The 12567-nt window shown below is 45.5% G+C and overlaps 1 protein-coding gene across 5 annotated transcripts in view; it reads left to right on the top strand.

Annotated features, from left to right (window-relative positions):
- The window catches only part of LOC143834845 (zinc finger RNA-binding protein 2-like), a 41294-nt gene that overhangs the window by 1545 nt on the left and 27182 nt on the right, over nt 1-12567 (top strand). For 3 of the 5 annotated variants that reach the window (XM_077331699.1, XM_077331696.1, XM_077331698.1), the window contains exons 2-3: nt 9961-10195; nt 11216-11333. In XM_077331699.1, coding sequence (XP_077187814.1) covers nt 9961-10195; nt 11216-11333 — 353 coding nt within the window. The remainder of the gene's footprint in view (nt 1-9960; nt 10196-11215; nt 11334-12567) is intronic. The other 2 variants (XM_077331700.1, XM_077331697.1) reach the window with 1 other exon arrangement.

Below are 12567 nucleotides of genomic sequence, written 5' to 3'. Positions count from 1 at the left end.
AAGGTAGGCCAGGGTTAGAGGTAGCACCCTCTGCAAATTATGCATGGGATAATGATGAATGAATGGATCTCTGAACGCTTTGTGGGTTGTGAAGTGTTTGCATACTTTAAAAAAATCCTCATAACCAGACCTCTGATGTAGTCCTGCATTATGATAAACCTTTTCCTAAATACAGGGCTGAATCCATAGAGCAAGTTTCTAAAGTCTTCAAATGTGTTGCACATCTGATTTTGAATAGACAGGTTGTCTCGGTACTCCACACGACAGACAAGCACCGCTAACTTGTTAGCACATCCTGCATTGCAAGAGGGAATGAGAACCTACTGAGAGAATAAGTCTTCCCAAATCCCTAGCATATTTAGAGGACTTTGTATATGTGATCTCCTAATGTGCATGTGATGCTGAGGCTCAGAAGTAGAGGGCAATATTAGGATGGCCCAGGCTAACCCAAACGTGAACAAGTAAGAGCCCTGGTGAGCTTTTGGATGGGAGGCTTCCAAGGAATACCAGGGTCATGATGATGTGGTGGCATGCACTGGCAAAACCACCTCCAAAGGTCTTGCCTTGAAAAGCCTGCGGGGTCTCCCTAAGTCAGTTATGACTTGACAGCAGCCCTCCCCACCCACAAGCCACAACCACAAGAACCTGCTAGCATGGTCACAGCAGGAATCTGTTTTGACAGCTTCTCATCATAGTTTCTTTCTTGTGGCCTTATTCGGATGAGTATATCTATGTCAGCTGCAACACCGAATATTTCTGTCTCACTAGAAGTGTTGCCCAACGTGGTTTTTAATTAGAGGCTTCCGAGTAACTGAGAGTATTTCATAATAATTCATGAGTTGTTATCCCACTGGATATGCAAATATTATTTCCCTCCCTGCGTAGCATCTAGGGGGCTGAAAAAGAGCTTCTGTGGTTCTGCTTACTGCCCACTAATCAAAGAGGCTTGTCTGGTGGGCCCATGAGAGAGGGCCTTTTTGGTAGCAGCCCCAATGGAACAACTCTAGGGCAGTGCACCTGACCTGCTCACTGTCAGTCTTCCGGAGGCAGCTGAAGACAGTTATTTAGGACTGCATCTGACTAATTTTTATTTGTTGGTACTCTTAATTGGAGATTTTGAATTGTGGTAGTTGATTGTTATAATTAGATTCAAGTGGGTAGCCGTGTTGGTCTGAAGCAGCACAACAAAATATAATCAGAGTCCAGGGGCCTTTAAAACCAACAAAGATTTATTCAAGGCGTGAGCATTCGAGTGCAAGCACTCTTCCTCAGACTATGAACTGACATTCATGACAGTGGAAATATGTAAACAAAAGTGAATCCTGTTAAATTAGTAAACTGTGTCACATCATCCAAATACAGCCATATGATAATTCTTTGCAAAAACAGTTGAGGGGACTGATTGGCTGTTTTAGCTGTGATTGGCTTGACACTGAAGGGTAGCATGTTTGTTTTTTTTATTTTTCCATTTGTTTGTTGCCCTTCTCCATGGGGTTCAAGGCAACCCACAACTGTTTTTAAATATAGCATGAAACAATAAATTGTTGTAAACAATACTAAAATTATCAATTATTTAGAATGGGGTGTTACATAAAATGTGCCAATACTATCCGGTGATGATATTTTAGGTGGGGAGGCCAGAATTTGGATGTTGTTTTTGGCCTCAACCATTCTCTTTCCCCCTCTTGACTGATTCCCTGCTCTTCTCCCAACCCCATGAGGATTCTGCCCCCACCCTGGTCTTCTTCTTTTCTGACACCCTGAAGCATTTTCTCCATAGCCCCCCTCCCAATTAACTAGCACACACAGAGATATAAATACAGATAAATCAATTTAAGAAAAGCAGGTAAGTTGTTGTGAATAGGGGTCTGAAAGGATGCAAATCAGATTTAAACAAACACGCCCAATTAACTAACAGCAGCGTTTGATAACATCAAAAGTAGCACATGTTAAGAATATTTTCCCCTCCAAATATATACAAGGTATATGTGCAACCCATGTCAATATTCTTGTTATCTCCATGAAATGTAGCAAAACACAGCAAAAAGTTAACTTTTTATTGTATTAGTGGTCCGAGTATATCAGCAAACTCTATAAGTTACTTCTTCTTTGTCTGCTCATCTATCTATCCTATCTGTAGATTTGTGGAAGGTGGGCACATGATCAGATGTTGAAATAAATTGTATTATTATTGTCACAGACCTTAGTTTCTCATCAATAACTGGTCTGTGACTAAGGTCTGGTGAGTCTTGGCTCCAGTGCAAACCATCTTATCTAATTAATTGCATTTCACTACCTTCAGTTATGGGTCTTTCCTGAAGTGATTCTAAATTCCCGCGTCAGATGACGAAAAGTGGACATTTTTCAGCAAATGTTCCATTTCCAAAATGGAAAACTTTCTGGAAAATTTTCAGATGACTATTTTTCTGTGGAAAATTTCTCACCCTGCATAAGTAAATATAGTCTCTTTAATGTAGAGTTGTCAGGGCTCTTGAACTGCAAATCAGTCGTGTAAGAAGAGCTAACTATCAGATACGAAGCATGGAAAACCCCAGGGCTTGTACAAGTGCCAGGCTTGTACATGGTGTGTTTTGCCTTTTTTGCTAAAATGATTTAATTAAATTTGAATTGGAACAATTTCTGATTCAGCTTTTCCTGGAAAACATACACCATTGGCTGAGTCCCCACTTCATAGATATGCTGATGGGGTTTGAACAAGTGTTTGAGCCATGCTGGATAGCTGCATGGAACTGTGGACTGGATTAGCAACATTCATGGAATGGGCAAAATCTAGGGGTTATGAGAACGGGAACATAAAACACCACAGCCAGTATCCTAATGCCATTGGATAGATCTATGGCGTGACCACATTTGAAATACCACCTACAGTTCAGGAACCTCTGGATATACAAGGAAGATGATGGGAAATGAGATAGAGGCTCATAAAACTTTGCTTAGGTAGAGAAAGTGGGTCTAGGTCTTAATGGCAGATTTCAAGCTGAACAAAAGAAAGGGCTTCTACAGTACGCAATTATGGGATTCATCACCACAAGATATAGTTGATTGTTACTATCTCAGATGGTGTTTAAAGGGGCTTAGGTTAATTCATGGTCTATCAGCGTCTGTTTGTCACGATGCTAAATGGAAGTGCCATGTTAACCTCTGATCACCAAATGCAGGTGTGGGGAGTATCTGTAGTACAGGGGTGGCCAAACTGGCTCTCCAGATGATCATGGACTACAGTTCCCATGAGCCCCTGCCAGCCTTGCTGTAGGAGGAGGCTATTGCCTTGCAGTTTTGCTTGAGAACTTCCTAGTTGGATCTAGCTGGTAGGTTGTTAGTGTAGACCAGAGGTGGCCAAACTGGGGCTTTCCACTTGCCCATGGACTACAATTCCTATGAGCCCCTGCCCTTGCTGGCAGAGGTTCACGATAATTGTAGTCCATGGATATCTGGAGAGAAACAGTGTGACCACTTCTGGCCTACACAGATCTGGGGTTGATCGTACAAGGTTTTTATTTTGTCACTCTCCTAGTAGTCCTCCGTCAACTGTTTGGGGATTCTTTCTTCTTACTAGGTTTTGTCCAGCAGTTTAAAAAGGGACTGGCCATTCATGAAGCAAGCTGATATAAGAGAGTTTTGGGGACCCCTGTACCTTGCTATTTTTCTTCATATTTAGGATGCTTTGGGCTGATCATGCGTTGAACAGGGGGTTGGACTAGATGGCCTGTATGGCCCCTTCCAACTCCATGATTCTATGATTCCATATAAGCAGGATGATATTTGAAGCAAGAAACTCTGGCGCAGCTGGCCCAGAGTTACAGGCTGGGATGTCACCGACATGTGGATGACACCCAGCTCTATCTCGTGTTTGACAGCCACCCGGACTCCCCCCCCCCCCCCATACATTCGCCAGATATTTTGAAGCCATAGCTGGATGGTTGAAGCAGAGTCGCCTGAAACTCAACCCCTGCTGTGGCTGGGCAGGGAGGTGTCTGATCACCTTGGCTAGGGTGCAACTTAACATCTGTCCCTCAGCCAGGAATCTGGGGGTGATTCTGGATGCCTCACATTCCATGGAGGCTCAGGTTATAGGAGTGACGTGCATGGCATTTTTTCAACTGCACCAAACCAAGTTGCTAGCACACTTACCTGTCGTCAGATTGCCTGGCCACAGTTATCCATGCAATGGTCTCCAGGTGAGACTTCTGTAACTCGCTGTATGCAGGCCTGCCCTTGTCCCTGACCCGGAAATTGCAGCTGGTCCAGAAAGCAGCTGCTAGGGTCCTCATCTTGGAGGACCCATATCCTGTGCAGAGGCAGCTGCATTGGTTGCCTGTTGCAGCCTGGATCAGGTTCAAGGTTCTAGTACTAACCTTCAACTCTGTCTGTGGTCTGGTCCTCTCCTATCTGCGGGACCTCCTATCTCCTTATTTTATTTATTTGTTTTATTTTATTATATTTATATACCGCCCTCCCTTGTGACTCAGGGTGGTTTACATTGAAAACCTTCATAATGTGATACAATACAACATTTTGATTTTGAACACATAACATTTTTAACAGCAAAAAACAGTATAGAACAGTGAGAACTTATAATACACTACAGATTAGAACACCCCCAAGGCCAAAATCTAAAGTCTCTTCTCCTTTGTCCTCTATTAATCTTTTTGACACAAAACCCAAGCATTGTGAGGTTCCTGGCCTGAGGGGAATTTACCTGGCCTTGCCCCAGGCCAGGGCCCCAGCCTGGTGGAATGAGCTCCCAGGAGAGCTGAGGTCCCTGATGGAATTTTCACAGTTCTGCAGGGCCTGCAAGACAGAGCTCTCCTGACAGGCCCTTCGCTGGCTAGCCGGTTCATTGTGCTTCCCTGTAGATGCACCCTGAGGCACTGTTTTTGTCAAATAAGGTCTGTTGAGCTGAGGGGAGGGATGGGAACTTTCACCGCCAAAGGGAAAGGTTTATAAAGAGGTTTTATAATTGTTTTAGGGGATTTTAATGTTTGATCGTTTGATAGTTACCCGCCAGGAGTCACCTTGTGAAAGTGGCGGGATATAAATTAAGGTATAATAAATAAAATAAATTCTTGGCCTGTTTGGCATTCATACACTCGCCACTTTTGTCCTAGCCTGTGTCAGAGATTTGGCAGCACTCTGTTAATCCGAGAACAGCCTGTTCTGTCGCCATGAATCGGGCTCCCTGTCTCGCTTGGGGGGGGGGGAGCGGGAATAGAATGGCCCAGATCGAATGGGCCCCTTGCTTTCCAAAGGATGCCTGGTGACTCACAGCACCCTCTCAGCCCCAGCAAGCGGGGCCCTTTTCAGACAGGGCCAACGCAAAGCAAAGCAGCCCCCAGCGAATGATCCTGATCAGATTAAAAGGAACCCGGGTTGCAGAGAGGACTCGGCAGAAGCGAACTGGTCCTGCCCCCTTCCTGTGAATCTGACATCTTTTGAAGTCTTTGGACACCTTATAGTCCCAAATGCAACATTCCATCAGTGCATTTAAATAGCAGACCACTGAGGAAGACCCCAAGAGGGGTTGAATTGTGTTTGGTCCTTTGTATTAGGTCATGCCATGTGTCAATATGTATTGGATTTGTGCACATTTTTTCATTTTAAATATGCACACATCCGTATAGTGATTCCCTCCCCCCACCCCATGGCTGTTTTTCTGTCTTTTAAATTTGTGAAAGAGAGCAGCCTCGAATCTGGAGAGCTGGGTTTGATTTCCCACGTACGGCCAGCTGAGTCACCTTGGGCTAGTCACAGTCATGTTAGAGCTGTTCTCTCAGAGCTCTCTCAACCCCACCTACCTCACAGGGTGTCTGTTGTGGGGAGGGGATGGGAGGGCGATTGTAAGTCGCTTTGAGTCGCCTTCGGGTAGTGGAAAACAGGATATAAAACCCAACTCTTGGAACATCATGTTGTGAAGAAGGAAGAGCTTACATGACTCACACCATTTTGAAAACGCCAGAGTTGAACTAGAAGACAGACTGCCTTTTTCGGTTTTCATCCTAATGGCTGCCTGCAGATTTTTCAAGCTATTGGGTCCACTGTGCCCTTTTGGAACATTTCAGGACTTGAGGATACAATTATGTGACATTTGGTACACGGAAAAGTTTATATTGTGCTTGCATGCCAAAGAGAACCGTTTGGATATTTGACGGTGCTTGTTTGTTTTCTGTGCTCAGCATTTTTCAACACCGTTCCACTGTGTTTTGATTTATGGGCTGAAGCTTTTAAGCATATGCTGGTGCCATCTGACCAGCAATGCTTAACCAAAAAAAGGAACAAAACCCAACCTTAACAGGTAGGAACTCAAAAGTTGAACTGAACAATAAAAATAATGTAAAACTTGTTAATTATTTATTATGGTGCACAATTAAAAACAGAATAAAAACTTCTTAAAAACTATACCGAATTAACAGCACATAGCTTTTTCTGGTGTACATGAGATTACACTCTGAGTACAGAACTTAATGATAGCGAAGAGTGGTGAGTTTAGGGACATAACATAGGAATTGGTCTCCAAAAAGGATAAAATTTACACATTACAGGATCCAACAGAACCATTCAGCTACACATTATAGAGAGTTCTTTATAGGTATATATATATATAGAGAGAGTGTCCTATTATAATCTTGACCACTGAGGAAGACCCGGAAGGGTCGAAACACGTTTGGTCCTTGGTTCTATGTGCTATTAGTTCGGTATAGTTTTTAAGAAGTTTTTATTCTGTTTTTAATTGTGCACCATAATAAATAATTAACAGGTTTTACATTATTTTTATTGTTCAGCTCAACTTTTGAGTTGCCATCTGACTAGCAACCACGTTGGTGTGCTCGCATGAATGAGCAGTTGCCACCCTCCTCTTTTCACTCCACTCTTATTTCCTTCTTGCCTTTTTGTGCAGCATTCTTCCTGGGGCAGGAACTGTTGCTTATTGGTGGCTACGGCAGAACTGCCCAACAGAGGTAGTCAAACTGCGGCCCTCCAAATGTCTATGGACTGCAATTCCCAGGAGGCCCTGCCAGCTTGTGGGAATTGTAGCCCATGGACATCTGGAGGGCCGCAGTTTGACTACCCCTGCATTAGAAGGTCCTGTCATCCCACGGCTGTTTTGATCTATGGGTGTGTTTATCCTGTCTTTTTACTGGAGAGCTCTGGATGGCATACAAGGCCTTTCTTTTTATCCTTACGACAATCTTGTGAGGTGGGATAAAGCAGAGCGAGAGTGTCCGGCACTGGCTCGAGGTTGCCTAGTGAAGTTCATGACCGTCTAACTGTTCGCCTTGGAGCAGTTTATCTCTATTGGTATAAAATACACCTTTCTATTTGTATAAGTAAATAGTTAAAATATTTATTAATTTATTACATTTATATACCGCCCTCCCCAAAGGCTCAGGGCGGTTTACATCAAACAGAGATAACTGTATAAATAACTCAGTATATAATAACATAATAATAACTATAACATTATGAACAATAGAACATTGGGGAGAACAATAACTCAGCGCTTACTGATGGCCCAGTGGATTGGGTGAGCCTGCAATGTTGGTTGGAGGAGGGAGGCTGAGGGGGGCCAATTGGAAACAGTGGTACTGGTCGACCTCAACCAAATGCCTGGCGGAGGAGCTCCCTTTTGCAGGCCCTGCGGAATTGTTTGAGCTCCAGTTAAAACCAACTGTCAACCATTTGTTATTGATCAGTACCATAACTTATCCACCAGGTCTGATTGATTAGGCCAGTCAGATTGAATGTAATTGTGTTCTAATAGTTTGAGGAACTGAGCAGAGGTAGAGTGCAGGGGAGGCCCATTGATGTTCAGTTTATATGATTGTCCAAGCTAGCCTCAGCCATAAGCCTGGTGGAAGAGCTCTATCTTACAGGCCCTGTGGAACTCCAGGGAGCTCTGTCAGGGCCCTGATCCTCTGGGAGCTCATTCCACCGGGCAGGGACCAAGGCAGAGAGAGCCGGGCCCTGGTTGAGGCCGGTCGGACTTCTTTGGGGCTGGGATTTGCCAGTTGCTGTAGCTGAGCAAAGTGCCCTTCAGGAGACATATTCATACAGGTGGTCCCTTAGATATGCTGGGCCCAGACCGCATATGGCCTTTGGAAACTGTGGTACACCGTTATTAGGCCTACAGTCATTTTCCTAGACTTTTGTTTGGGTTAAGATTTTTCTCCTTTTTGTTGATGATGATTATTTATTACGGTCATTGACCAGCATCAAAGTATCTAACCTTTTTGTTGTGGCGAGTGGGGATTCAGACTGGAGGCCAGCTCAGCCCGTTTCCAAACTTACTGTGCTTTTGGGACCCATTTGTAAGGGAACCTCAAACTACTTTCCCAAGTCCTCCTGTTCTTCTCCCTCCCTGGTGTCCCAGAATTTGTGAGTCACTGATTGAAGGTAAAAGAGCGGGGGGAATGGTACTTTGCAGACGGCCATGAGATATTTATTTCCTCTATTCAATTAATTTATGCCCCATCTTTCTCACTGGTGGGGACCCAGAGCTTACATTTTCTTTGTTCCTCCAATTTATCCTTACAACAACTCTACAAGGGTGAGAGTGTGTGACTTGCTTAAGGTCACCCGGCAGGCTTCCATGAAGAAGAAGAGTTGGTTCTTAGATGCCGCTTTTCTCTTCCCGAAGGAGGCTCAAAGCAGCTTACATTCGCCTTCCCTTTCCTCTCCCCACAACAGACACCCTGTGAGGTGGGTGAGGCTGAGAGAGCCCTGAGACTACTGAAGAAGAAGAGTTGGTTCTTCTATGCCGCTTTCCTCTACCCGAAGGAGGCTCAAAGGGGCTTACAGTCGCCTTCCCATTCCTCTCCCCTCAACAGACACCCTGTGAAGGAGGGGAGGCTGAGAGAGCCCTGATATCACTGCTCGGTCTAAACAGTTTTATCAGTGACGTAGGGAGCCCAAGGTCACCCAGCTGGCTGCATGTGGGGGAGTGCAGAATCAAACCTGGCATGCCAGATTAACCACTATAGCAAACATGGCAGGGAATAGTTGGCTCACAAACACCAGGTGCAGTTTGCTTAATTCTGTTCATTGTCTTCCTTCCCTACATTTGCCACTTTGCTTCCCCACTTCTTGGTCCATGTTAACCATCATTGCTTGTGACACTCATCGTGGGCACGCTGTGCTAGCCGTGGATTGTAATTTGACTTTGAACCAGAAACACGGGCCAATTTTTAAGCCAATTTGGCGTAAGGGGGTGATTACTGTAAACTAGAAGATGTAGAACTGGCACAAGTGAGAGGAGCGTGCTCCTGAGTGCTATGGGTAGTTGAGGTTGCACTCCGGTCATGATATCTAAACCTGCCCCTTATTTTTTTTTTAAATTATTTTGGTTTCCAATTTATATGCCAGCCTTCCACGAGGGCTCATCTTACAGTATAACAGACAATAACACAGGAGTTAAAACATCTTAAACATTAAAAGAGCTGTGATGTTCGTAACTAGGTGGCATACGGAAGGTTGACTTTTGTGTAGGTAGAGAGGCCAGCTGTAGGCCTCAACAATAGGTCTTGCTGGGGGATGACTCTGTCTTGCAGGCCCTGCAGAATGTTTTAGGTCTCACAGGGTCCTGATCTTGCTCGGTAGAGCATTCCACCAGGCTGGCACCAGGGCTGAAGAAACCCTGACTCTGGTTGAGGCCAGTTTGACTTCTCTGCGGCCAGGAATCTTGGGCAGATTGTGTACACCCGATGGCAAGTTTCTCTCAGGGGCATAAGGGTAGAGGCTGTCCTGCAGTTATGAAAGTCCCAAACCATTTAGGGCTCTAAATGGAAGGCTTCCTGTCCTGATAAGTCTACCTTGGTTAGAGGTATCCTCTGTTTTAGACTCCATGGTCTTGTTAGATGCTTATAGTTTAACTATCTGGGCCAGGCCATCTTCAGCTGTACAGCAGGGCCATGTGTCTCACTCTCTGCTTGCCTTCCCTGCCAGCACCCAGCCTGCTCCAGCTTATACCCACCCGCCCACGGTAGCGAGCTACACAGTCCAGCAGACACCAGGAGTGGACCACACGGTGGCACCCACCTACGCGCCAGCTGTGCAGGCCACCAGGCCCATGGCTTCAGCAGCATATGGAGGCTACCAGGCGCACGCCACTCAGGACTATGGCTATGGAGCCCGGCAGCCGGAGCCCGCCCCTCAGCCTGCCGCAGCACAGAACTATCAGGTAACTAATGAGCACGTGTTGGTTTTTCGGTTTTGTTGAGAAAACTCATGTAATCCAAGCACACATTAGCAGATAGTCTAAAATAGCATACTGATTTGTTCTGGTCACTGTACAGTCATATTTTCCTATATATATGGAGTTTCCCCCAACTATGTAGACCTGGCCTGTTGATGACTCAGGTTTGCAGCCAGCCTCTGATCCACCCATTTAGACGTGATATATATATATATTTCTAATGGAATTTTTAAACAGCAGCAGACGCTCTGGCCTGAACAACGTGGAGGAAGAGAGGAATATATATATATTCTCCAAGTTGTTCAGGCCAGAGCGTCTGCTGCTGTTTGAAAATTTCATTACCCGGAAGAGGAGGAATATGAATTGTGCTTTGATGTGGTAAAGCTCCAGGCTGCCCTTTGATGCAACAGGCCAATACAAGTGCAGCTCATTCACCATCGCAATCCTTCAGGGGGCTCCCCAAGACCCTGGAGTCCGTTGTCAAATGAGGCTAATAAATTCTTAAAAGGAGAGCTCAACCACTCTGTGGCGACCACCATTTGAAGTCTGCCTGTCCTAAATTCAGGCAAATCTGTTGCAGGGGGGGGGGGGGCTGCACAGCTTACCTTGTACCTATGCAGCTGGAAGAGAATTTCAGCGGGGGGGGGGGGGCGGTTCTTGATCTGGGTGAAAGAATCATGTCAGTCTCCTGTTAGCATTGGTGGGTAACCGGACATTATCCAAGAGGCACCTTTTGTCCAGCAGGCCAACTCTTGAACTCTGCTGATTGAGGCACTTTCAACATTAATTGTATTTGTTTAGGGGTCTGTCCCATTGATTACAGGGGGGGTCCCAAGAAATATCTCTTTCCTCGTTATGTGAAAATGCTTCTTTCTGCGCATCTGAAATCCCAGCTTAACCTAGGAGTTGTAGCCTGTTATCTGTCTTGAGTAAACCCCAGCCAGCTCCTCTGAGGGCTATAGATCCTATGCCAAACTGGTTAAGATCTGTTGGGTTTTCTTTAAGCAGGATGGCTACAGTTACGGCCGTTCTCCATCCGCGAGCAGCTATGAGACCAAACCCTACTACCCAGCAGTGGTCACGCAGTCCCAGCATCCAGCCACGGACTCATACTACCACTCAAGTGAGTTATCTGCCGATTCAAATATGGTGGTAAGTTAAAATGTAGTGGCTTATACATACAATGCTCAAGGCTTGCTGGAACAACAGAAAAGCTCTCTCTGGGAAGAGATAGGAAATAGTGTTGATATGAAGAGAAGCTCTTTTGACCCGACCGAAGATTCCCTCAGCCAGCTTTTGAACTCTTGGAGGGTAGCTGGCTAGGGGCCACCTCTGCTCTGCTTATTAGGCTGGTCTCCAGGTAGGCATAACTAGCTCAGCTTTCCCAGGAGACATGGAATTGTTCCCCAGGATTAGCTAAGTTAGTCTGTTGCACCCAAAATATACAGGAGTCACACAGCGCTCTTCGTCTTTAAGATGCTGCAAAGCCTTTTTTTCCAGGAAAAGACTTTGTGAGTGTTCAATGAACCCTTTCAGGGATCTGAACGATGATTGCTTTGACTTCCAAGGAAGGCCTCTTAGCAGTTCAATGGGCTTGCCAGCTGGCTCCTGCATGAGGCCCATGAGTGTCCTCAGGCATTTCAGCTTGCGATTTCTGTTCTTGGAGCCCCAGTTAAGCAAACTGAACGATTACAAGAGGAAAAAAGAGTTGTTTTTCATACCCCACTTTCCTCTGCCGCATAGAATTTGTCCTCTGTGATCTAACCACTTTTTAAAGCCATCTGTGCTTATGGCCATCACTGTGTCCCCTGGGAGTGAATTCCACAGTTTAATCCAGGGTTTCTCAACCACGCAAAGGCCCCACAATATTACTGCAACGTGTTTTCTTTTCTGGGGTGCTGGCCCTGTGCTTCCTGTTTCTGGCTCCGGGTGAACAGGAAAGGGGGGAAAGGTTTTTTTTATTTAAATAACGGCCTGCCCCCTCCCAGTGATGGGCCTGGGAAGGGGAGGGGCCCTGGCCATTTAAACCTTTGCTGGCCAAGAGTCCTTTCACTTCTGTGGGGTGTGTCGGGGACGTGACCAGCTGATATAATCTCCTGGTACTTTGAAGCCTGAAAAATATATCAGTGGTACCTCGATGGTCAAAAGGTTGGAAAAGTCTAATTTAATCTAAAGGGCCATATTTTTCCCTTACACACCTGTATGCCAGGTATAATCTCAGGCTGCCACTTGCTGGTTGTTTTCGTATTTCAGGGAGCCATTCTGGCACCAACCAAACCCTGTGCTTTTTCTAGCTTACGTTAGTTCCCACTCTTGGGAACGGCTGTCTTGAGGAGGGGTTTCTAGAAATTCATTGA

The sequence above is a fragment of the Paroedura picta genome, chromosome 4 (assembly GCF_049243985.1).
Source record: "Paroedura picta isolate Pp20150507F chromosome 4, Ppicta_v3.0, whole genome shotgun sequence".
Taxonomy (NCBI): Eukaryota; Metazoa; Chordata; class Lepidosauria; order Squamata; family Gekkonidae; genus Paroedura; species Paroedura picta.
This window is presented reverse-complemented; position numbering and strand designations above follow the sequence as displayed.